The sequence below is a fragment of the Oncorhynchus keta genome, chromosome 14, assembly GCF_023373465.1.
Source record: "Oncorhynchus keta strain PuntledgeMale-10-30-2019 chromosome 14, Oket_V2, whole genome shotgun sequence".
NCBI classification, from domain to species: Eukaryota; Metazoa; Chordata; class Actinopteri; order Salmoniformes; family Salmonidae; genus Oncorhynchus; species Oncorhynchus keta.
Genome location: NC_068434.1, coordinates 35,166,803 through 35,192,426, shown reverse-complemented (window position 1 = coordinate 35,192,426; position 25,624 = coordinate 35,166,803). Strand labels below are relative to the sequence as shown.

General features: G+C 48.5%; 1 protein-coding gene and 2 long non-coding RNA genes across 6 annotated transcripts; 2 read left to right on the top strand and 1 right to left on the bottom strand.

Annotated features, from left to right (window-relative positions):
* Positions 1-5,790: 5,790 nt before the first annotated feature.
* On the bottom strand, positions 5,791-25,044 carry erap2 (endoplasmic reticulum aminopeptidase 2). Of its 2 annotated transcripts, none has more exons than XM_052461606.1 (20): positions 22,293-25,044; positions 19,174-19,748; positions 18,897-19,066; positions 18,561-18,699; positions 18,339-18,473; positions 18,132-18,252; positions 17,199-17,353; positions 16,238-16,351; positions 15,973-16,104; positions 15,669-15,800; positions 15,229-15,297; positions 14,855-15,030; positions 14,657-14,736; positions 13,703-13,886; positions 12,987-13,143; positions 6,922-7,106; positions 6,594-6,755; positions 6,381-6,521; positions 6,081-6,162; positions 5,791-5,957 (listed from the first exon to the last, which is right to left on the bottom strand). In XM_052461606.1, the coding sequence occupies exons 2-20, from the start codon at positions 19,519-19,521 to the stop codon at positions 5,811-5,813; spliced, it is 2,829 nt and encodes a 942-aa protein (XP_052317566.1). In that variant the 5' UTR covers positions 19,522-19,748; positions 22,293-25,044; the 3' UTR covers positions 5,791-5,810. The 2 variants fall into 2 exon arrangements, with proteins under 2 accessions (XP_052317566.1, XP_052317567.1); XM_052461607.1 differs by having other exon boundaries at positions 22,424-25,044.
* LOC127907276 (uncharacterized) lies at positions 17,393-18,024 on the top strand. Its single transcript, XR_008063979.1, has 3 exons — positions 17,393-17,538; positions 17,668-17,839; positions 17,883-18,024. It is a non-coding gene; the product is annotated as an uncharacterized LOC127907276 (long non-coding RNA).
* On the top strand, positions 19,767-22,369 carry LOC127907275 (uncharacterized). Of its 3 annotated transcripts, none has more exons than XR_008063976.1 (3): positions 19,767-20,944; positions 21,389-21,976; positions 22,222-22,369. It is a non-coding gene; the product is annotated as an uncharacterized LOC127907275 (long non-coding RNA). The 3 variants fall into 3 exon arrangements; XR_008063978.1 differs by having other exon boundaries at positions 21,389-21,437; positions 22,222-22,328; XR_008063977.1 differs by having other exon boundaries at positions 21,389-21,927; positions 22,222-22,328.
* Positions 25,045-25,624: the final 580 nt, after the last annotated feature.

Here is a 25,624-nt window from a genome sequence, read left to right as displayed (position 1 = left end):
GAGAGCGAGAGTTGCACCCCTTCTGAAAAAACCTACACTCGATCCCTCCGATGTCAACAACTACAGACCAGTATCCCTTCTTTCTTTTCTCTCCAAAACTCTTGAACGTGCCGTCCTTGGCCAGCTCTCCCGCTATCTCTCTCTGAATGACCTTCTTGATCCAAATCAGTCAGGTTTCAAGACTAGTCATTCAACTGAGACCCCCCCCCCCCTTTAAGATTTAGATGCACTATTGTAAAGTGACTGTTCTACTGGATGTCATAAGGTGAATGCACCAATTTGTAAGTCGCTCTGGATAAGAGCGTCTGCTAAATGACTTAAATGTAAATGTAAATGTAAAAACATGTTTTTACTTTGTCATTATGGGGTATTGTGTGTATCCTGAAAAAAAACATGTATTTAATCCATTTTTAATTTAGGCTGTAACACAAAATGTGGAATACGTCAAGGGGTATGAATACTATCTAAAGGCACTGTACTTCTCCAACAGCTTTTTCTGTTTATTTCCAGAACAAGTATCAGGTCAGCACCATCCACTTGTTTCCAGGCTATTGCCAAGACAACAGAGGAGAGATTCGGAGGTTCTCATTGCCTCTCTATCCATCCCTCCATCCATGATTCAAGCAATGTGCATGCACGATAGGTCTGTTTTTTGAGTAAACCAACACTCAGAAATTCAGCAAAATGAAAAACATAGATATGTGTACAACATGTTTACACACATACAGTTGAAGTCGGAAGTATACATACACCATAGCCAGATACATTTAAACTAAGTTTTTCACAATTCCTGACAGCTAATCCTAGTAAAAAGTCACTGTCTTAGGTCAGTTAGGATCACCACTTTATTTTAAGATTGTGAAACTGGCTTCCAGTTGAAGCTCGCATCCGCTACAAGACCATGCTGCTTGCCTACAGAGCTGTGAGGGGAACGGCACCTCAGTACCTCCAGGCTCTGATCAGGCCCTACACCCAAACAAGGGCACTGCGTTCATCCACCTCTGGCCTGCTCGCCTCCCTACCACTGAGGAAGTACAGTTCCCGCTCAGCCCAGTCAAAACTGTTCGCTGCTCTGGCCCCCCAATGGTGGAACAAACTCCCTCACGACGCCAGGACAGCGGAGTCAATCACCACCTTCCGGAGACACCTGAAACCCCACCTCTTTAAGGAATACCTAGGATAGGATAAGTAATCCTTCTCACCCCCCCCCCCTAAAAGATTTAGATGCACTATTGTAAAGTGGCTGTTCCACTGGATGTCATAAGGTGAATGCACCAATTTGTAAGTCGCTCTGGATAAGAGCGTCTGCTAAATGACTTAAATGTAAATGTGAAATATCAGAATAATAGTAGAGAGAATGATTTATTTAAGCTTTTATTTCTTTCATCACATTCCCACTGGGTCAGAAGTTTACATACACTCAATTAGTATTTTGTAGCATTGCCTTTAAATTGTTGAACTTGGGTCAAACGTTTCAGGTAGCCTTCCACAATCTTCCAACAATAAGATGGGTGAAATTTGGTCCATTCCTCCTGACAGAGCTGGTGTAACTGAGTCAGGTTTGTAGGTCTCCTTGCTCGCACAAGCTTTTTCAGTTCTGCCCACAAATGTTCTATAGGATTGAGTTCAGGGCGTTGTGATTGCCACTCCTATACCTTGACTTTGTTGTCCTTAAGCCATTTTGCCACAACTGTGGAAGTATGCTTGGGGTCATTGTCCATTTGGAAGACCCATTTGTGACCAAGCTTCCTGACTGATGTCTTGAGATGTGTTTCACGGTTGGGATGGTGTTCTTTGGTTTACAAGCCTCCCCTTTTTACTCCAAACATAACGATGGTCATTATGGCCAAACAGTTATATTTTTGTTTGATCAGACCAGAGGACATTTCTCCAAAAAGTACAATATTTGTCCCCATGTGCGGTTGCAAACCGTAACCTGGCTTTTTTTATGCCGGTTTTGGAGCAGTGGCTTCTTCCTTGCTGAGCGGCCTTTCAGGTTATGTCGATATAGGACTCATTTTACTATGGATATAGATACTTTTATACCTATTTCCTCCAGCACCTTCACAAGGTCCTTTTCTGTTTTTCTGGGATTGATTTGCACTTTTCGCACCAAAGTACTTTAATCTCTAGGAGACAGAACGCGTCTCCTTCCTGAGCGGTATGACGGCTGCGTGGTCCCATGGAGTTTATACTTGCGTACTATTGTTTGTACAGATGAACGTGGTACCTTCAGGTGTTTGTAAATTGCTCCCAAGGTTGAACCAGACTTGTGGAGGTCTACAATTTCTTTTCCGAGGTCTTGGCTGATTTCTTTTGATTTTCCCATGATGTCAAGCAAAGAGGCAATGATTTTGAAGGCAGGCCTTGAAATACATCCACAGGTACACCTCCAATTGACTCAAATTATGTGAATTAGCCTATCAGAAGCTTCTAAAGTCATGACATCATTTTCTGGAATTTTCCAAGCTGTTTAAAGGCACAGTCAACTTAGTGTATGTAAACTTCTGACCCACTGGAATTGTGATACAGTGAATTATAAATAAAATAATCTGTCTGTAAACAATTGTTGGAAAAATTACTTGTGTCATGCGCGAAGTAGATGTCCCAACCAACTTGCCAACACTATAGTTTGTTAACAAGAAATGTGTGAAGTGGTTGAAAAATGAATTTGAATGACTCCAACCTAAGTGTATGTAAACTTCCGACTGCAACTGTATGTTTCCTACTGAATCTTCAGCAGTCCCCTCCCTCTAGTGGCTGTCAGGTTGTAGTGTGTGAGACCAAGCTTCATTCTGTCTCTCATACAGAGACGGCTGTTTTTGCCTTTTCAGGCTTCTCCTACATTCACTGTTGACACCTACAAATTGGTTTTCTGTTCGTATTTCATTGGCTCTTACTCTGTGTAATTCCACATGATCTTGGTCTTCTTACTGCTCTTACTCTGTGTAATTCCACATGATCTTGGTCTTCTTACTGCTCTTACTCTGTGTAATTCCACATGATCTTGGTCTTCTTACTGCTCTTACTCTGTGTAATTCCACATGATCTTGGTCTTCTTACTGCTCTTACTCTGTGTAATTCCACATGATCTTGGTCTTATTACTGCTCTTACTCTGTGTAATTCCACATGATCTTGGTCTTCCTACTGCTCTTACTCTGTGTAATTCCACATGATCTTGGTCTTCTTACTGCTCTTACTCTGTGTAATTCCACATGATCTTGGTCTTCTTACTGCTCTTACTCTGTGTAATTCCACATGATCTTGGTCTTCTTACTGCTCTTACTCTGTGTAATTCCACATGATCTTGGTCTTCCTACTGCTCTTACTCTGTGTAATTCCACATGATCTTGGTCTTCTTACTGCTCTTACTCTGTGTAATTCCACATGATCTTGGTCTTCTTACTGCTCTTACTCTGTGTAATTCCACATGATCTTGGTCTTCTTACTGCTCTTACTCTGTGTAATTCCACATGATCTTGGTCTTCTTACTGCTCTTCAAAGACTTTGACAACACTTCATTATTAAACATTTTCATCAAATTCAACAAAACCAATTCCAAGTCCCTGATGTAAACTGAAAATCATGACCAAATTATATACACACACAACTATCCATAAAATAAATCAAATAAAAACAAAGCTCTAATCAAGCATGTTCTAGCGCTGTCTCTCTCTCCCTATCCCCCATCCCTCTGTCTCTCTCTCTCCCTATCCCCCATCCCTCTGTCTCTCTCTCTCTCCCTATCCCCCATCCCTCTGTCTCTCTCTCTCCCTATCCCCCATCCCTCTGTCTCTCTCTCTCCCTATCCCCCATCCCTCTGTCTCTCTCTCTCTCCCTATCCCCCATCCCTCTGTCTCTCTCTCTCCCTATCCCCTCCCCTCTCTCTCTCTCTCTCTCTCTCTCTCTCTCTCTCCCTATCCCCCATCCCTCTGTCTCTCTCTCTCCCTATCCCCCATCCCTCTGTCTCTCTCTCTCCCTATCCCCCATCCCTCTGTCTCTCTCTCTCCCTATCCCCCTCCCCTCTCTCTCTCTCTCTCTCTCCCTATCCCCCATCCCTCTGTCTCTCTCTCTCCCTATCCCCCATCCCTCTCTCTCCCTCTCTCTCCCTATCCCCCCTCCCTCTCTCTCTCTCTCTCCCTCTCCCCCATCCCTCTGTCTCTCTCTCTCTCCCTATCCCCCATCCCTCTGTCTCTCTCTCTCTCCCTATCCCCCCTCCCTCTGTCTCTCTCTCTCTCCCTATCCCCCATCCCTCTGTCTCTCTCTCTCCCTATCCCCCATCCCTCTGTCTCTCTCTCTCCCTATCCCCCATCCCTCTGTCTCTCTCTCTCCCTATCCCCCTCCCTCTCTCTCTCTCTCTCTCTCTCTCTCTCTCTCTCTCTCTCCCTATCCCCCATCCCTCTGTCTCTCTCTCTCCCTATCCCCCATCCCTCTGTCTCTCTCTCTCCCTATCCCCATCCCTCTGTCTCTCTCTCTCCCTATCCCCCTCCCCTCTCTCTCTCTCTCCCTATCCCCCATCCCTCTGTCTCTCTCTCTCCCTATCCCCCATCCCTCTCTCTCCCTCTCTCTCCCTATCCCCCATCCCTCTCTCTCTCTCTCTCCCTATCCCCCATCCCTCTCTCTCTCGCTCTCTCTCCCTATCCCCCATCGCTCTGTCTCTCTCTCCCTATCCCCCATCCCTCTGTCTCTCTCTCTCCCTATCCCCCATCCCTCTGTCTCTCTCTCTCTCCCTATCCCCCACCCCTCTGTCTCTCTCTCTCCCTATCCCCCTCCCCTCTCTCTCTCCCTATCCCCCACCCCTATCCCCCTCCCTCTCTCCCTATCCCCCATCCCTCTGTCTCTCTCTCTCTCTCTCTCTCTCTCTCTCTCTCTCCCTATCCCCCATCCCTCTGTCTCTCTCTCTCTCTCTCCCTATCCCCCATCTCTCTCTCTCTCCCTATCCCCCATCTCTCTCTCTCTCTCCCTATCCCCCATCTCTCTCTCTCTCTCTCTCCCTATCCCCATCTCTCTCTCTCTCTCTCTCTCTCTCTCTCTCTCTCTCTCTCTCTCTCTCTCTCTCTCTCTCTCTCTCTCTCTCTCTCTCTCTCTCTCTCTCTCTCTCTCTCTCTCTCTCTCTCTCTCTCTCTCTCTCCCATCTGTCTCTCTCTCTCTCTCTCCCATCTGTCTCTCTCTCTCTCTCTCATCCATCTGTCTCTCTCTCTCTCTCTCATCCATCTGTCTCTCTCTCTCTCTATCCCTCATCCATCTGTCTCTCTCTCTCTCTATCCCTCATCCATCTGTCTCTCTCTCTCCCTATCCCCCATCCCTCTGTCTCTCTCTTTCTCCCTATCCCCCTCCCTCTCTCTCTCTCTTTCTCCCTATCCCCATCCCTCTGTCTCTCTCTCTCTCTCTCCCTATCCCCATCCCTCTGTCTCTCTCTCTCTCTCCCTATCCCCCTCCCTGTCTCTCTCTCCCAATCCCCCCTCCCTGTCTCTCTCTCCCAATCCCCCCTCCCTCTCTCTCTCTCTCCCTATCCCCCTCCCTCTCTCTCTCTCCCTATCCCCCTCCCTCTGCCTCTCTCTCCCAATCCCCCTCCCTCTGCCTCTCTCTCCCAATCCCCCTCCCTCTCTCTCCCTATCCCCCTCCCTCTCCCTCTGCCTCTCTCTCCCAATCCTCTCCCCCTCTCGCTATCCCCCCACCCTCTGCCTCTCTCTCCCAATCCCCCTCCCTCTCTCTCTCTCCCTATCCCCCTCCCTCTCTCTCTCTCCCTATCCCCCCCTCCCTCTCTCTCTCTCCCTATCCCCCCCTCCCTCTGCCTCTCTCTTTCTCTTCAGTCTATCTGTTGGTCCAGCCAGCTCCTCAGAGTTCCCAGGTTCCTTTGCAGCCAGAGGATGTTCTTCTGGATGTTATCCATGGCAACCTCAGTCACTCTCAGCTGAGATGCCTGCTCATGGATCGACTCAAAGAATAGACGCACCTGGGGAACACACACACCTGGTAAGCATGGCCGTGGGTTATGGCACACACCCTCTCCCTCGCTCAAACAGAACTTTGCTTCTGACAACAAATGATATTGCCATGGAAAGATCAGTAATCTCACCTCAGTGAGTTCCTCTGTGGAGGAGAACTGGGCTGTGGCACCAATGATGATGTTTCTAATAGAGAACGATCCCAACTGGAACCTGCAGGGTAAAAACAAGAGCAAAACACCACAGGTTGGCAAAAGCCCCCAGGCTATGGGATTGCTGGCCTATTTCTACCTACTTTGTCATCAGTATTAGTCTCTCAGTTAATCTTTCTCCCTTTCCCTCTCTCATTCTCCACCTATTTATCCTCAGTGTTCGTCTCCTTCTCTACCTCTCTCCTCCCTCCCTCTATCCCCTCCCTCTCGACCACCTACTTGTCCACCAGGGTGCTCCAGTATTTCTGGACGTAGCTCCAGGCCAGATGATGTCCCCTTGGGTTCCTGGCTACCATGGCGATGAGGGAGTCCAGGTCCTGGGTACGGATCACCTCTCCCTCTAGACCCAGCTCCAACAACCTGGGGTAGAAACACACACACTGAATGTAATGTCAAATATTGAATTGACCGAGTATAGAAGACCGTACACACCTGGTTAGTTTGTTAGTGTCTCGGCTGCTGGCCAGGGCAGAGAGGATCTTGCGTTTGTGCGTCTCTGAGAGGGAGTGGGTGTATGTCTGGAGGAGAGACACCCAGCCCGTGTCCTCCTGGGCCCCTACTGAATACACTGTCTCTGCCACGTCTGCAGGCAGGCTGGTGGATGGAGAGGCACAGACAGGACATGGTTTACTTCTGCAGTCAGGCAAAGTTTGCACCTTTGATTGGTCATGGATTTCAGGAGGTATGTTACTGTCAAAGGGATGTAACCACACTCTCAAATAGCTGACAGACAGACAGATAGGCAGGCAGAGAAACATACTTAAGCGTGCTGTTGGAGTCCAGCCAGTGTGTGAAGCTGCGCTGGGCCTGTTTCAAACAGGGGAGGTCTCCTAGATGGCAGGCCAGGGAAAGGAGCTCCGACCTCAGTCGCCTCTCAGACACAGAGCCCTTGTCGCTCCACGTCTGACGGTCAATCACATCACGGAAATACCACAGGATGTACGTCTGCGGAAAACACACACAGAGAGGACATCAGACCCGACACAGAGAGGACATCAGACCCGACACAGAGAGGACATCAGACCTGACACAGACAGGACATCAGACCCGACACAGAGAGGACATCAGACCCGACACAGAGAGGACATCAGACCCGACACAGAGAGGACATCAGACCACACACACAGAGAGGACATCAGACCCGACACACAGAGGACATCAGACCCGACACAGAGAGGACATCAGACCACACACACAGAGAGGACATCAGACCCGACACACAGAGGACATCAGACCCGACACAGAGAGGACATCAGACCCGACACAGAGAGGACATCAGACCCGACACAGAGAGGACATCAGACCCGACACAGAGAGGACATCAGACCCGACACGGAGAGGACATCAGACCCGACACGGAGAGGACATCAGACCCGACACGGAGAGGACATCAGACCCGACACAGAGAGGACATCAGACCCGACACAGAGAGGACATCAGACCCGACACAGAGAGGACATCAGACCCGACACACAGAGGACATCTGACCCGACACGGAAAGGACATCTGACCCGACACGGAAAGGACATCCGACCCGACACAGAGAGGACATCAGACCCGACACAGAGAGGACATCAGACCCGACACAGAGAGGACATCAGACCCGACACAGAGAGGACATCAGACCCGACACAGAGAGGACATCAGACCCGACACAGAGAGGACATCAGACCCGACACAGAGAGGACATCAGACCCGACACACAGAGGACATCTGACCCGACACGGAGAGGACATCAGACCCGACACAGAGAGGACATCAGACCCGACACACAGAGGACATCTGACCTGACACAGAGAGGACATCTGACCTGACACAGAGAGGACATCAGACCACACACAGAGAGGACATCAGACCACACACACAGAGAGGACATCAGACCCGACACACAGAGGACATCTGACCTGACACAGAGAGGACATCAGACCACACACACAGAGAGGACATCAGACCACACACACAGAGAGGACATCCGACCACACACACAGAGAGGACATCCGACCACACACATAGAGGACATCAGACCACACACACAGAGAGGACATCAGACCACACACAGAGAGGACATCAGACCCGACACAGAGAGGACATCAGACCCGACACAGAGAGGACATCAGACCCGACACACAGAGGACATCAGACCCGACACAGAGAGGACATCTGACCTGACACAGAGAGGACATCAGACCACACACACAGAGAGGACATCAGACCACACACACAGAGAGGACATCAGACCACACACACAGAGAGGACATCCGACCACACACACAGAGGACATCAGACCACACACACAGAGAGGACATCAGACCCGACACAGAGAGGACATCAGACCCGACACAGAGAGGACATCAGACCCGACACAGAGAGGACATCAGACCCGACACACAGAGGACATCTGACCCGACACGGAGAGGACATCAGACCCGACACAGAGAGGACATCAGACCCGACACACAGAGGACATCTGACCTGACACAGAGAGGACATCTGACCTGACACAGAGAGGACATCAGACCACACACACAGAGAGGACATCAGACCCGACACACAGAGGACATCTGACCTGACACACAGAGGACATCTGACCTGACACACAGAGGACATCTGACCACACACACAGAGAGGACATCAGACCACACACACAGAGAGGACATCAGACCACACACACAGAGAGGACATCAGACCACACACACAGAGAGGACATCAGACCACACACACAGAGAGGACATCCGACCACACACATAGAGGACATCCGACCACACACACAGAGATGACATCCGACAACACACAGAGAGGACATCAGACCACATACACAGAGAGGACATCAGACCACACACACAGAGAGGACATCAGACCACACACACAGAGAGGACATCAGACCCGACACAGAGAGGACATCAGACCCGACACACAGAGGACATCTGACCTGACACAGAGAGGACATCTGACCTGACACAGAGAGGACATCAGACCACACACACAGAGAGGACATCAGACCCGACACACAGAGGACATCTGACCTGACACAGAGAGGACATCAGACCACACACACAGAGAGGACATCAGACCACACACACAGAGAGGACATCCGACCACACACATAGAGGACATCAGAGCACACACCACACCTGACATGATGACTCCTTGCTGTCCCCAGTCCACCTGACTGTGCTGCTGCTCCAGTTTCAACTGTTCTGCCTTATTATTATTCGACCATGCTGGTCATTTATGAACATTTGAACATCTTGGCCATGTTTTGTTATAATCTCCACCCGCCACAGCCAGAAGAGGACTGGCCACCCCACATAGCCTGGTTCCTCTCTAGGTTTCTTCCTAGGTTTTGGCCTTTCTAGGGAGTTTTTTCCTAGCCACCGTGCTTCTACACCTGCATTGCTTGCTGTTTGGGGTTTTAGGCTGGGTTTCTGTACAGCACTTTGAGATATCAGCTGATGTAAGAAGGGCTATATAAATACATTTGATTTGATTTGATCAGACCACACACAGAGAGGACATCAGACCACACACAGTGGACATCAGACCACACACGGAGAGGACATCAGACCCCACACACAGAGGACATCAGACCATACACATAGAGGACGTCAGACCACACACACAGAGGACATCTGACCTGACACAGAGAGGACATCAGACCACACACACAGAGAGGACATCAGACCACACACACAGAGGACATCAGACCACACACACAGAGGACATCAGACCATACACATAGAGGACATCAGACCACACACATAGAGGACATCAGACCACACACATAGAGGACATCAGACCACACACATAGAGGACATCAGACCATACACATAGAGGACATCAGACCACACACATAGAGGACATCAGACCACACACAGAGGACATCAGACCACACATGGAGAGGACATCAGACCACACACAGAGAGGACATCAGACCACACACGGAGAGAACATCAGACCACACACATAGAGGACATCAGACCACACACGGAGAGGACATCAGACCACACACGGAGAGAACATCAGACCACACACATAGAGGACATCAGACCACACACATAGAGGACATCAGACCACAAACAGAGAGGACATCTGACCCGACATAGAGGACATCCGACCCGACACAGAGAGGACATCAGACCACACACACAGAGAGGACATCAGACCACACACCGAGAGGACATCAGACCACACACAGAGAGGACATCAGACCACACACAGAGAGGACATCAGACCACACACAGAGAGGACATCAGACCACACACAGAGAGGACATCAGACCACACAGAGTGGACGTCAGACCACACACGGAGAGGACATCAGACCACACACAGAGAGGACATCAGACCACACACATAGAGGACATCAGACCACACACAGAGAGGACATCAGACCACACACAGAGAGGACATCAGACCACACACAGAGAGGACATCAGACCACACACAGAGAGGACATCAGACCACACACATAGAGGACATCAGACCACACACGGAGAGGACATCAGACCACACACACAGAGAGGACATCAGACCACACACATAGAGGACATCAGACCACACACACAGAGAGGACATCAGACCACACACGGAGAGAACATCAGACCACACACATAGAGGACATCAGACCACACACATAGAGGACATCAGACCACACACATAGAGGACATCAGACCACAAACACAGAGGACATCAGACCACAAACACAGAGGACATCAGACCACACACAGAGAGGACATCAGACCACACACAGAGAGGACATCAGACCACACACATAGAGGACATCAGACCACACACACAGAGAGGACATCAGACCACACACGGAGAGAACATCAGACCACACACAGAGAGGACATCAGACCACACACATAGAGGACATCAGACCACACACACAGAGAGGACATCAATCCACACACACAGAGAGGACATCAGACCACACACAGAGAGGACATCAGACCACACACAGAGTGGACATCAGACCACACACGGAGAGGACATCAGACCCCACACACAGAGGACATCAGACCACACACACAGAGGACATCCGACCTGACACAGAGAGGACATCAGACCCCACACACAGAGGACATCAGACCACACACACAGAGGACATCCGACCTGACACAGAGAGGACATCAGACCACACACAGAGGACATCAGACCACACACACAGAGAGGACATCAGACCACACACAGAGTGGACATCAGACCACACACGGAGAGGACATCAGACCCCACACACAGAGGACATCAGACCACACACATAGAGGACAGACCACAAACACAGAGGACATCCGACCTGACACAGAGAGGACATCAGACCACACACATAGAGGACATCAGACCACACACATAGAGGACATCAGACCACACACATAGAGAGGACATCAGACCACACACATAGAGGACAGACCACAAACACAGAGGACATCCGACCTGACACAGAGAGGACATCAGACCACACACATAGAGGACATCAGACCACACACATAGAGGACATCAGACCATACACAGAGAGGACATCAGACCACACACAGAGAGGACATCAGACCACACACATAGAGGACATCAGACCACACACACAGAGAGGACATCAGACCACACACACAGAGAGGACATCAGACCACACACGGAGAGGACATCAGACCCCACACACAGAGAACATCAGACCACACACATAGAGGACATCAGACCACACACACAGAGAGGACATCTGACCCGACACATAGAGGACATCCGACCCGACACAGAGAGGACATCAGACCACACACACAGAGAGGACATCAGACCACACACGTAGAGGACATCAGACCACACACATAGAGGACATCAGACCACACACATAGAGGACATCAGACCACACACATAGAGGACATCAGACCACACACACAGAGGACATCAGACCACACACATAGAGGACATCAGACCACACACAGAGGACATCAGACCACACACACAGAGGACATCAGACCACACACATAGAGGACATCAGACCACACACATAGAGGACATCAGACCACACACATAGAGGACATCAGACCACACACGTAGAGGACATCAGACCACACACATAGAGGACATCAGACCACACACACAGAGGACATCAGACAACACACATAGAGGACATCAGACAACACACATAGAGGACATCAGACCACACACATAGAGGACATCAGACCACACACACAGAGGACATCAGACCACACACACAGAGGACATCAGACCACACACATAGAGGACATCAGACCACACACGCACTCAAACTCCGCAACTGAACCAGAATGTTTTTAGAATTGTTTTATGTGTTTGTGTGATGTGTTTGTGATGTGTGTGATGTGTGTGTGTGTGTGTTTGTGATGTGTGATGTGTGATGTGTGATGTGTGTTTGTGTGTGTGTGTGTGTGTGTGTGTGTGTGTGTGTGTGTGTGTGTGTGTGTGTGTGTGTGTGTGTGTGTGTGTGCGCACATGTACAGTGCCTTGCGAAAGTATTCGGCCCCTCGATTCGGTCTCTCGATGTGCAAAACTGATAGAGACATACCCCAAGCGACTTACAGCTGTAATCACAGCAAAAGGTGGCGCTACAAAGTATTAACTTAAGGGGGCTGAATAATTTTGCACGCCCAATTTTTCCGTTTTTGACTTGTTAAAAAAGTTTGAAATATCCAATAAATGTCGTTCCACTTCATGATTGTGTCCCACTTTTTGTTGATTCTTCACAAAAAAATATAGTTTTATATCTTTATGTTTGAAGCCTGAAATGTGGCAAAAGGTCTCAAAGTTCAAGGGGGCCGAATACTTTCGCAAGGCACTGTATGTGTATGTGTCCTACCCTGAGGTTTTGTGTGACATCAGGTATGTCTCTCCTCTCCACTATCCTGTAGAAAGCTTCCAGGTAGCCCAAACCTTCGAGTAAGGGAACGGTGTGACTTTCTGATCGCAGGTAGCCAATAAGGTCCAAGGCTTTATCGAGTGACAACCGACCTGCCCTATCGAAGTAGTATAGAGAGATGACGTCAGAAATAAAAGTCTGTTTGTGTTGTCTATTCACATATATACGTATATATATTTTTACCCCCTTTTTCTCCCCAATTTCGTGGTATCCAATTGTTACTGTCTTCTCTCATCGCCACAACTCCCGTACGGGCTCGGGAGAGACGAAGGTCGAAAGCCATGCGTCCTTCGAAACACAACACAACCAAGCCGCACTGCTTCTTTAACACAGCGCGCATCCAACCCGGAAGCCAGACGCACCAATGTGTCGGAGGAAACACCGTGCACCTGGCGACCCGTTTAGCGTGCACTGCGCCCGGCCCACCACAGGAGTCGCTGGTGCACGATGAGACAAGGATATCCCTACCGGCCAAACCCTCCCTAACTCGGACGACGCTAGGCCAATTGTGCGTCGCTCCACGGACCTCCCGGTCGCGGCTGGCTGCGACAACGCCTGGGTGCGAACCCAGAGTCTCTGGTGGCACAGCCCTAGACCACCGCACCACCCGGGAGGCCGTCTATTCATATATTTACACACACGGCTAGGTTTCTTACGTGGTGAGTTGGAAGGCGTTGTGTATGAGGTGTGTTCTGTCCATGAAGGTGAGAGCTGTGTGGTTGTCCTTCAGTAGTTGTATCAAGTCGTCCCAGCCTGAACCATCATAGTGGACCAGGTAATAACCAGCCATGTCCACATTCACCTTCACCCAGCCCACCTCCTCCCCCACCTCCACACTGTCTGAGGAGAGAAGAGACTAGGCAATCAATGAATTAGTGAAACCTTACGAGAGAGACCACAACTATCTTCCCTGTGAGTGTGGTCATTAGGTGTCTTACCTGTGAGTGTGGTCATTAGGTGTCTTACCTGTGAGTGTGGTCATTAGGTGTCTTACCTGTGAGTGTGGTCATTAGGTGTCTTACCTGTGAGTGTGGTCATTAGTTGTCTTACCTGTGAGTGTGGTCATTAGTTGTCTTACCTGTGAGTGTGGTCATTAGGTGTCTTACCTGTGAGTGTGGTCATTAGGTGTCTTACCTGTGAGTGTGGTCATTAGTTGTCTTACCTGTGAGTGTGGTCATTAGTTGTCTTACCTGTGAGTGTGGTCATTAGTTGTCTTACCTGTGAGTGTGGTCATTAGTTGTCTTACCTGTGAGTGTGGTCATTAGGTGTCTTTCCTGTGAGTGTGGTCATTAGGTGTCTTTCCTGTGAGTGTGGTCATTAGGTGTCTTACCTGTGAGTGTGGTCATTAGGTGTCTTACCTGTGAGTGTGGTCATTAGGTGTCTTACCTGTGAGTGTGGTCATTAGGTGTCTTACCTGTGAGTGTGGTCATTAGGTGTCTTACCTGTGAGTGTGGTCATTAGGTGTCTTACCTGTGAGTGTGGTCATTAGGTGTCTTACCTGTGAGTGTGGTCATTAGGTGTCTTACCTGTGAGTGTGGTCATTAGGTGTCTTACCTGTGAGTGTGGTCATTAGGTGTCTTACCTGTGAGTGTGGTCATTAGGTGTCTTACCTGTGAGTGTGGTCATTAGGTGTCTGTGGATACTTGTTGAGGTGTCAGTTCTGTATGTCAGAGGGATGTGCCACAGGAACCTAACACAGAGAGATCAGCGAGGGGAGGGATGAGGCGCAGGAATATGACCTCACTGCACATGACAATCACAGAGAATGTGTGTGTGTGTGTGTTTGTGTGTGTGGTGTGTGTGTTTACCCCTGCTGCAGGCTGGGCCATGCTGGATCAGAAGGATGTGCGGTCCTCAGGAACCTCTCCTGTTTTAGCAGGAGATGAGACCCCTGCATAGTAACCGTTACCAAGGGCACACCTGTCTGCAGCGTCCAGGTGTTCATCATGGATGTCAGATCCAGGTGCTCCCCAGCGTACAGGTACTGACACACACACACACACACACACACACACACACACACACACACACACACACACACACACACACACACACACACACACACACACACACACGTAAACATCACACACACACGTAAACATCACACTCTTAAATCAATGGTGAGACTTGACTGTTGATATTGTAATGTAATGTACTGCTGTGTAAAGAGAGGTGTGTTTACTGCGTTCTTAGCTGCCTGCCTGCTGCTGTAACAGTGTTCTCCAGAGCTGAACTCCTCCTCTGAACACGTCTGAGAACAACAACACAGCACCTTACATTTATGAACTAAATCATCCTACACAGAGGGATCAATTAAGCAATAAGGCACGGGGGGGTTTATCACCAATATACCACGGCCAATGGCTGTTCTTACGCACGACGCAACGCGGAGGGCCTGGATACAGCCTTTAGCCATGGTATATTGGCCATATATCACAAACCCCCGAGGAGCCTTATTGCTATTATAAACTGGTTATCAACATAATTAGAGCAGTAAAAATAAATGTTTTGTCAAAGCCGTGGTATATGGTCCGATATACCACAGCTGTCAGCCAATCAGCATTCAGGGCTGGAACCACCCAGTTTATAATAAAATATATATCATTTGAACGATTTACGCACATTGGCCAGGCTGTCCCACAGGTCCTGGTTGTGAGCGTTGCTGTAGCTGTACCTGCGAAGGTAGCGCACGATTCCACTCTGGAACACTTGGTCAGTCAGGTAGTGTCTGAGCATGTGCAGGACACATGCACCCTGGTGGATAAACACATAAACAGTACAGTACATTAACACTGTGGCCCTGATCCAATACTTTAGACACTCATCCTTACTCCCTCCCTTGAAGCAAAGACAGGGTTGATAAAAGCAATGTGATGGAAAAAAGATGTGCGTGTTTGCGTGCATGCATGTGTGCGTTTTTGTCTACCTTGTCGTAGGATACTGTGTCGAACATCTCTTCAATCTGTGTGGGACTCTCAGCCGCACTGGAGATGGGACGGGAGGAGTTAAGAGAGTCTCGACCAATCGCAGCAAAGCAGGTGTCCACCAGATAATCCTCCTGAGAGATAAAAAAAGGGCACCTTTTCAACAGGAATATCCCTCAGGGACATGTGAAACATTCATACTAATCAATAATAATACTGTGAAGTTGGAGTAGGGATGTGTACAACATATGAGTAACAGGATCCTACCACTCTGAGTTTGGGGTATGTGGCGTTGACTGAGATGTACTCCATGTATCTGGCGAAGCCCTCGTTCAGCCAGATGTCATTCCACCACTGCATGGTCACCAGGTTGCCAAACCACTGATAGACAGACAAACGGGCAGGCAGGAGAGGACAGACAATGAGAGATGTCAGAAGAGGAGGACAGACAATGAGAGATGTCAGAAGAGGAGGACAGACAATGAGAGATGTCAGAGGAAGAGGAGGACAGACAATGAGAGACGTCAGAAGAGGAGGACAGACAATGAGAGATGTCAGAAGAGGAGGACAGACAATGAGAGATGTCAGAAGAGGAGGACAGACAATGAGAGATGTCAGAAGAGGAGGACAGACAATGAGAGATGTCAGAGGAAGAGGACAGACAATGAGAGATGTCAGAAGAGGAGGACAGACAATGAGAGATGTCAGAAGAGGAGGACAGACAATGAGAGATGTCAGAAGAGGAGGACAGACAATGAGAGATGTCAGAAGAGGAGGACAGACAATGAGAGATGTCAGAAGAGGAGGACAGACAATGAGAGATGTCAGAAGAGGAGGACAGACAATGAGAGATGTCAGAAGAGGAGGACAGACAATGAGAGATGTCAGAAGAGGAGGACAGACAATGAGAGATGTCAGAAGAGGAGGACAGACAATGAGAGATGTCAGAGGAAGAGGACAGACAATGAGAGATGTCAGAAGAGGAGGACAGACAATGAGAGATGTCAGAGGAAGAGGAGGACAGACATCTATCTGTTCCAGTCATTTCATTCAGGTCCATTCACTGTGAGGAGATCTATTTGTCTCCCAGTGAGGATACACTTCCCGAAGAATGCAGAGGGTTATGACATGAAAGTCTAATCTCTCTTCACACTACCAATGTTCACTTCCTGCCATGACCTGCTATTTCCTGTTCAACACCCTGAACAACTTTCTGTCCGGCTCTCACCTGGTGGGCGAGCTCGTGGGCGATCACCATGGTAACCCAGACCCTATCGGAGCCTGAGGAGGTGGCGGGGTCGTAGAGCAGGCTGGTCTCTCTGAAGGTGATCAGACCCCAGTTCTCCATCGCTCCGGCCTGAAAGTCTGGGATAGCAACCAGGTCTGGAGGGGGGGAAGGTAGCAACTTCAATGATTACCTTACTTGTTTCAACAACTGCAATTGAACCCTGGTCATCAGAACTGTTGAGTTACCTTGTTTAGGTAGTGGGTATTTGATATTGATATATTTAGTTACCTTGTTTAGGTCGTGGGTATTTGATGTTGAAGTATTTAGTTACCTTGTTTAGGTAGTGGGTATTTGATATTGATATATTTAGTTACCTTGTTTAAGTAGTGGGTATTTGATATTGATATATTTAGTTACCTTGTTTAGGTAGTGGGTATTTGATATTGATATATTTAGTTACCTTGTTTAGGTAGTGGGTATTTGATGTTGAAGTATTTAGTTACCTTGTTTAGGTAGTGGGTATTTGATGTTGAAGTATTTAGTTACCTTGTTTAGGTAGTGGGTATTTGATGTTGAAGTATTTAGTTACCTTGTTTAGGTAGTGGGTATTTGATGTTGAAGTATTTAGTTACCTTGTTTAGGTAGTGGGTATTTGATGTTGAAGTATTTAGTTATCTTGTTTAGGTAGTGGGTATTTGATGTTGAAGTATTTAGTTACCTTGTTTAGGTAGTGGGTATTTGATGTTGAAGTATTTAGTTACCTTGTTTAGGTAGTGGGTATTTGATGTTGAAGTATTTAGTTACCTTGTTTAGGTAGTGGGTATTTGATGTTGAAGTATTTAGTTACCTTGTTTAGGTAGTGGGTATTTGATGTTGAAGTATTTAGTTACCTTGTTTAGGTAGTGGGTATTTGATGTTGAAGTATTTAGTTACCTTGTTTAGGTAGTGGGTATTTGATGTTGAAGTATTTCTCATAGAACTCCAGTAGTTTGACTGCAGCCTTCAGAGCATAATGGGTCTGCTGCCATTTCTCAGGAGCAGCATAGACAGATACCTGAAACATATGACAGTGATGAAATCACACATACCGCCTGTACACACACACGTACACACATTCACACTCACCCCTGTCCCACCTACCTTGACCCCTGAGGCCGTTGTTGCGCTGACAGATCTGAAGTCACACACGATGAAGGCCACCAGGTAGGAGCTCATCCTCACACTCACAGCAAAACGGTCCTCCATTAGACCATCATCCAGGACCACTGTCTGCTCCTAAAGGGAAAACACACACACATTGTAATGCACACTCACATACTATGATCCACCTGCCACCTGTGTTGGTTTTGTGTGTTAACTCACTACAGGCATGTTGGACAGGGCGGTGTGTGCCCGGCTCCTCCTGATACTGATAGAGTAATTAGCCTTGAAGCTCGGCTCATCAAAACAAGGAAACGCCATCCGAGCACTGGTGGGCTCAAAATGAGTGGAGGCCAGGTTCCTGGAGAGATAGATAGAGGGTGGGCAGAGAGAGAGAGTGGAGAGCAGAGAGAAAGAGAGAGAGAGAGAGAGACATTACAAGTTGTTTATCATGTGATGTCTCACAAAAAAAACATTTGGTTAGGGAGTGATGCACAACACAGCCTTTCTCCCGCCCATGGAGAGAGAGAGGGAGATACACTCACACACGCTCCGTACCGTGTCTCTCCGCTGCTGGTTCTGTAGGTGCTCCTGTAGAAGCCATAGAAGCCTTCTCCTAGCTCCGCCCCAAACTCCAGAAATAGGAAGTACTTCTGCCCACCACTGAGCACTCTGGGAGAGAAGATGGCAGTCTGCTCATGGGTAGGATTGTGGAGCACAGGGAGCACCTGAAGACACACATGCAGTAGTAATTAGACGGACATGTCAGAGAAGACAAAAGTGGGACATTGATACAAACTGAGCATGACGGTTTAGTTCTGAGGGAGTAGCCTACCTTGTCTGACAGGTGAGCCAGGTTCTGGTCCAACATGGTTGCTGTAGTGATACGGAGCCCCTTGCTGTGCAGCACCACCCAGTTGGTATTGTTCTGAACCTGGAGCTCTATCCGGACAGTACCGCTGTAGCTGAGCATGGTGAGGTTAGGGTGGAGCAGGAGATGGTAGTGGAGCGGAACAATGTACCCCGGAAGACGGAGGTGGCTCCAAGGGAATGAGAGGCTTCCTGTACCTAAGGGAGGCTGCTCCTCAGTGGGGTTAGGGGGCTCCGAGGCCTGGGTCGGGCTAGCGGAGGTCTGGGTCACACCAGCCAGAGACAGGAGGGCCAGAACCAAGAACCTGACCATTATGGTGGAAATGTTGTTGGAGGACTACTGTAAGGATAAGGATCACTCTTGAGAGCATCAAACAGTCTGCAGGCACTCAGTTGGTTTTCAGAATGTAGAGAAACATCAGGGAGGATAGCTGTTGATAATTACACTTCAGGAGGAACGTAGTCTCTCTTTGGTTAGACGGAAATGTATAACCTTACAGCAACAGGCTAGGAGAAATGTCCAGAAGTTATTTCTTGAACCTGAAGGAAGACAGAAGAAGGAGCTATGTTATTTTTTCTTACAGTGAATCTATTTCATCTAGGATCTCACACGGTAATGAAGTGGTAATGTGTTGAATTAATTAGGTCTGATTTTATATAGCCAAGAAGCTGAACAATTTCAATTCCGGTCTGGTCGAGAAAGGCTGCTATCTATTCTATGCAATGATACACACGCTTACAGCCAGGCAGCAAGCCCAGTGTGTTACATGTCAAAAAACAACATGGTGAGTGGAAGAGATAGCTGGTTGTAAGTTACCCTAGCTGTCCAGGCAGGCTACAATAGAGAAGGACTGGTTGTAAGTTACCCTAGCTGTCCAGGCAGGCTACAATAGAGAAGGACTGGTTGTTAGTTACCCTAGCTGTCCAGGCAGGCTACAATAGAGAAGGACTGGTTGTTAGTTACCCTAGCTGTCCAGGCAGGCTACAATAGAGAAGGACTGGTTGTAAGTTACCCTAGCTGTCCAGGCAGGCTACAATAGAGAAGGACTGGTTGTTAGTTACCCTAGCTGTCCAGGCAGGCTACAATAGAGAAGGACTGGTTGTAAGTTACCCTAGCTGTCCAGGCAGGCTACAATAGAGAAGGACTGGTTGTTAGTTACCCTAGCTGTCCAGGCAGGCTACAATAGAGAAGGACTGGTTGTAAGTTACCCTAGCTGTCCAGGCAGGCTACAATAGAGAAGGACTGGTTGTTAGTTACCCTAGCTGTCCAGGCAGGCTACAATAGAGAAGGACTGGTTGTAAGTTACCCTAGCTGTCCAGGCAGGCTACAATAGAGAAGGACTGGTTGTTAGTTACCCTAGCTGTCCAGGCAGGCTACAATAGAGAAGGACTGGTTGTAAGTTACCCTAGCTGTCCAGGCAGGCTACAATAGAGAAGGACTGGTTGTAAGTTACCCTAGCTGTCCAGGCAGGCTACAATAGAGAAGGACTGGTTGTAAGTTACCCTAGCTGTCCAGGCAGGCTACAATAGAGACGGACTGGTTGTAAGTTACCCTAGCTGTCCAGGCAGGCTACAATAGAGAAGGACTGGTTGTTAGTTACCCTAGCTGTCCAGGCAGGCTACAATAGAGAAGGACTGGTTGTAAGTTACCCTAGCTGTCCAGGCAGGCTACAATAGAGAAGGACTGGTTGTTAGTTACCCTAGCTGTCCAGGCAGGCTACAATAGAGAAGGACTGGTTGTAAGTTACCCTAGCTGTCCAGGCAGGCTACAATAGAGAAGGACTGTTGTTGTTAGTTACCCTAGCTGTCCAGGCAGGCTACAATAGAGAAGGACTGGTTGTAAGTTACCCTAGCTGTCCAGGCAGGCTACAATAGAGAAGGACTGGTTGTTAGTTACCCTAGCTGTCCAGGCAGGCTACAATAGAGAAGGACTGGTTGTAAGTTACCCTAGCTGTCCAGGCAGGCTACAATAGAGAAGGACTGGTTGTTAGTTACCCTAGCTGTCCAGGCAGGCTACAATAGAGAAGGACTGGTTGTAAGTTACCCTAGCTGTCCAGGCAGGCTACAATAGAGAAGGACTGGTTGTAAGTTACCCTAGCTGTCCAGGCAGGCTACAATAGAGAAGGACTGGGCTGTTAGTTACCCTAGCTGTCCAGGCAGGCTACAATAGAGAATGACAGGTTGTAAGTTACCCTAGCTGTCCAGGCAGGCTACAATAGAGAAGGACTGGTTGTAAGTTACCCTAGCTGTCCAGACAGGCTACAATAGAGAAGGACTGGTTGTAAGTTACCCCAGCTGTCCAGGCAGGCTACAATAGAGAAGGACTGGTTGTAAGTTACCCTAGCTGTCCAGGCAGGCTACAATAGAGAAGGACTGGTTGTTAGTTACCCTAGCTGTCCAGGCAGGCTACAATAGAGAAGGACTGGTTGTTAGTTACCCTAGCTGTCCAGGCAGGCTACAATAGAGAAGGACTGGTTGTTAGTTACCCTAGCTGTCCAGGCAGGCTACAATAGAGAAGGACTGGTTGTAAGTTACCCTAGCTGTCCAGGCAGGCTACAATAGAGACGGACTGGTTGTAAGTTACCCTAGCTGTCCAGGCAGGCTACAATAGAGAAGGACTGGTTGTAAGTTACCCTAGCTGTCCAGGCAGGCTACAATAGAGACGGACTGGTTGTAAGTTACCCTAGCTGTCCAGGCAGGCTACAATAGAGAAGGACTGGTTGTAAGTTACCCTAGCTGTCCAGGCAGGCTACAATAGAGAAGGACTGGTTGTTAGTTACCCTAGCTGTCCAGGCAGGCTACAATAGAGAAGGACTGGTTGTTAGTTACCCTAGCTGTCCAGGCAGGCTACAATAGAGAAGGACTGGTTGTTAGTTACCCTAGCTGTCCAGGCAGGCTACAATAGAGAAGGACTGGTTGTTAGTTACCCTAGCTGTCCAGGCAGGCTACAATAGAGAAGGACTGGTTGTTAGTTACCCTAGCTGTCCAGGCAGGCTACAATAGAGAAGGACAGGACTGTAATTGTAATCTGATACTGGGATAGACAGACACAAATGCACATTCACCCCCTAAACAGATGAATACCTTTGTTTTGATGTTAACAAGTCCAACACTATCACCATAGAACAGAAATCATGTTGCCCTGGCACCCCAGATGTTCCCTGAGTTGGATGGAGGTGTAGACGGAGGTTCCTTCCATGTTTTTATTCATTTACCTCATTTGAGCTGCATCATCCTTCCTTCGCTCTCTGTCTCTGCTGACAGCTTTCATTTTCTCTTTCATTCTCCCGCCCCCTTTCCTATCCACACGAGTACAGCAGCTGTGTGTGTGTGACCTTCCCTTTTTGTCAACTTTTCCTTTCTTCACCAGTCCAGCCCTCATATAGGATGGTTTAGATTGTCCATGCATTACTGACTGCAGTGATATTATTAGAGTGTTTCTTCATATTTTCCAGGCTGATGTTAGGACTGTATATATGTATATATAGCTGTGTCTGTATTTAACCTGTCAGCTGGTGAGGCGGGTGAAACCAGGTGGTTAATCCACACTACCCCCACAACAACACCACCCATTTCATACTGGAGGCCAACATACTATATCCAACACACTGTCTCTCCTGTATACACACACTGCAAGAACACATACTTTCCATGTGTCTCGTCCATAGTGCACAACTAGCATTCTGACAGTACCAGGAGGTTCCTGAAGTGATGCTCTTGGTAGGAATTTGTGTGTGTGTGTGTGTGTGTGTGTGTGTGTGTGTGTGTGTGTGTGTGTGTGTGTGTGTGTGTGTGTGTGTGTGTGTGTGTGTGTGTGTGTATGAACCTGTGGTATGTGGTCATCCCAGACAGATGCACATAGAGACAACTGGCTTCCACTCTGACCTAATTCTCTGTCAGTTAGAAACACTAAGGGCTCGATTCAATCCGCTTGAAATGTAAAGGTCATTTCCAATGGAGCCGATATATAATATGCAGCGTTAACCGTGAATGCAGTCTCCACGAATGCTTGAACACTGCCTTTACATTTTAATCGCGCCACAGCGCTGAACTTCAACAATACAGATTGAATCGAGCTCTAAGACCAGAGACAATGTGAGATAACGTAAGATATGTGAATAAAATGCAAATCAATTGTAGAACAATATTATTTGGTCTGTAGAAGTATTTCTTGTAAACAACGACACAAGGCAAATCAAAGACAAAATACATCAGAAAAAGACACATTGGGTCCGTTTTTCATTTATTGTTTTTTAAATAAAACACTTGCACAAATGTACATTTTTTCCCCCAAGTTTTCATTAGTGCCTCCATAAGAGTAAAACACTGACATAGCAATGGAGCGCCACTAGGTGGCAGTACAATCACATCTGAAACAGCCAGAATATGGAGCGTACCTTCCTCTAACAGACACTACGTTTATACATAAGTTACGTATTTCAACATTGAGCAGTCACTCTTCACCACACGGACTCTCACACACAAGTTAAGAGTTCACAATGCCAGAGGCAGACTGAGCATACATTTCCCACCAGACACTGCTTTTGTCATTTGATATGAGGGCATATATATCCCATCAGCGCGTGTGACTTTGTCTCGGCCTGTGGAAGTCCCAGTGCCCTGCCTATAGCAGGTAGTTATGTAGGTCTGCAGTATATGCAGGCTTCTGTTCCACCCCAGCAATAACTTGCCTGGTTCAACTAATCAACCAATCATCGAGATCTTGATTAGCTGAATCAGGTGTGTTAGTGCTGGGCTGGAACTAAAACCTGCGTATACTACTTCCCTCCAGGACTGGAGTTGTGCAACCCTGGTCTACAGTTTACTAAAGCCTAGTCCGTGTATCCCAATCCGGGAGCAGCCCGTCAGCTCTGGCAGGAGTAGCAAAACAGAGTCCATCTACAGTAGCAAGTTTACTAAGAGTTAGAGGTGGGTAGGGAGGAAGGGGGTTAGGGGGTAGAGAGGTTACGGTTTGGGTTCGGAGGGGGTGTGTGGTCATCATGTTCGTATATGAAAACAGGCGAGCTTCGATGGTGAATCACCGTATGTGGTTGTCTTTGGTTGCAACAGCAAGCAAACTGAACACTCATAGAGAAACACACAACATAGAAAAGCTGATAGTCAAAGCTGTTTGGTAAATGGATTGAACTGTTACCACCAGCTGAAATGTAGCGCCAGTCAGAAAACTCAGTAAGAGCAGGTCATAGTCAATACAGCAGTGTGAACGAGCAGTGAACAGTGAACACGTTCATAACAAGAGGACTGTCTCTTCAGTCCTTAAGACAATAAGCCAGGTAAAACACGCTAACTTGCGCACACACACACACACACACACACACACAGTATTTGCAGATATACTGTAAATGATAATCAAACATTGAACGGCAATGGTGGGTCTGAAACTGTTCTGAACAGCTGCTATGGTACCATACAGAATACATTCAACAGAAAATAGCTCACATTAAGTTATTATAGAACAGAGGCTAAATCAACTCAACTGCCTTTAGAATCTCTGCTTTAAAACAGAGGTTCCACCTCACTGTGTTAGTGAGCTGGTTAACTGTCTCAAATGGCTCCCTATCTCCTATATAGTTCACTGTTTAGTTCACTACATGCCCTATCTCCCTATGGTGAAAAGTAGCATACTGCAGGGAATCAGGTGTCATTTGAGATTTGCACTGTGAGTGACAAAACTGCAGATGAAATCCACAACTTGGGCTGTTGGAGGATGGTAGGGGGCAGTGGAGAGAGGGGTCATTGATATGGCCCCTTAGACTCTAAAGAAAGGCCAAGTAGGGGGAGAGTTTGAGGGGTTGGGGAGGGGGAAATGGTGAGGGGGTGGGGTGGAAGGGGAAGAGAGTGGGGGGTGGGGTTGAAAGGGGAAGAGAGTGGGGGTGGGGTGGAATGGGAAAGAGAGTGGGGGTGGGGTGGAATGGGAAAAGAGTGGGGGTGGGGTGGATGGGGAAGAGAGTGGGGGGTGGAATGGGAAGAGAGTGGGGGTGGGGTGGGGTGGAAGGGGAAGAGAGTGGGGGGGTGGGGTTGAAAGGGGAAGAGAGTGGGGGTGGGGTGGAAGGGGAAGAGAGTGGTGGGGGGTGGAAGGGGAAGAGAGTGGGGGGTGGGGTGGAAGGGGAAGAGAGTGGTGGGGGGGTGGAAGGGGAAGAGAGTGGGGGGTGGGGTGGAAGGGGAAGAGAGTGGGGGGTGGGGGTGGAGGGGGAAGAGAGTGGGGGGTGGGGTGGAGGGGGAAGAGAGTGGGGGGTGGGGTGGAAGGGGAAGAGAGTGGGGGGTGGGGTTGAAAGGGGAAGAGAGTGGGGGTGGGGTTGAAAGGGGAAGAGAGTGGGGGTGGGGTTGAAAGGGGAAGAGAGTGGGGGTGGGGTTGAAAGGGGAAGAGAGTGGGGGGGTGGGGTTGAAAGGGGAAG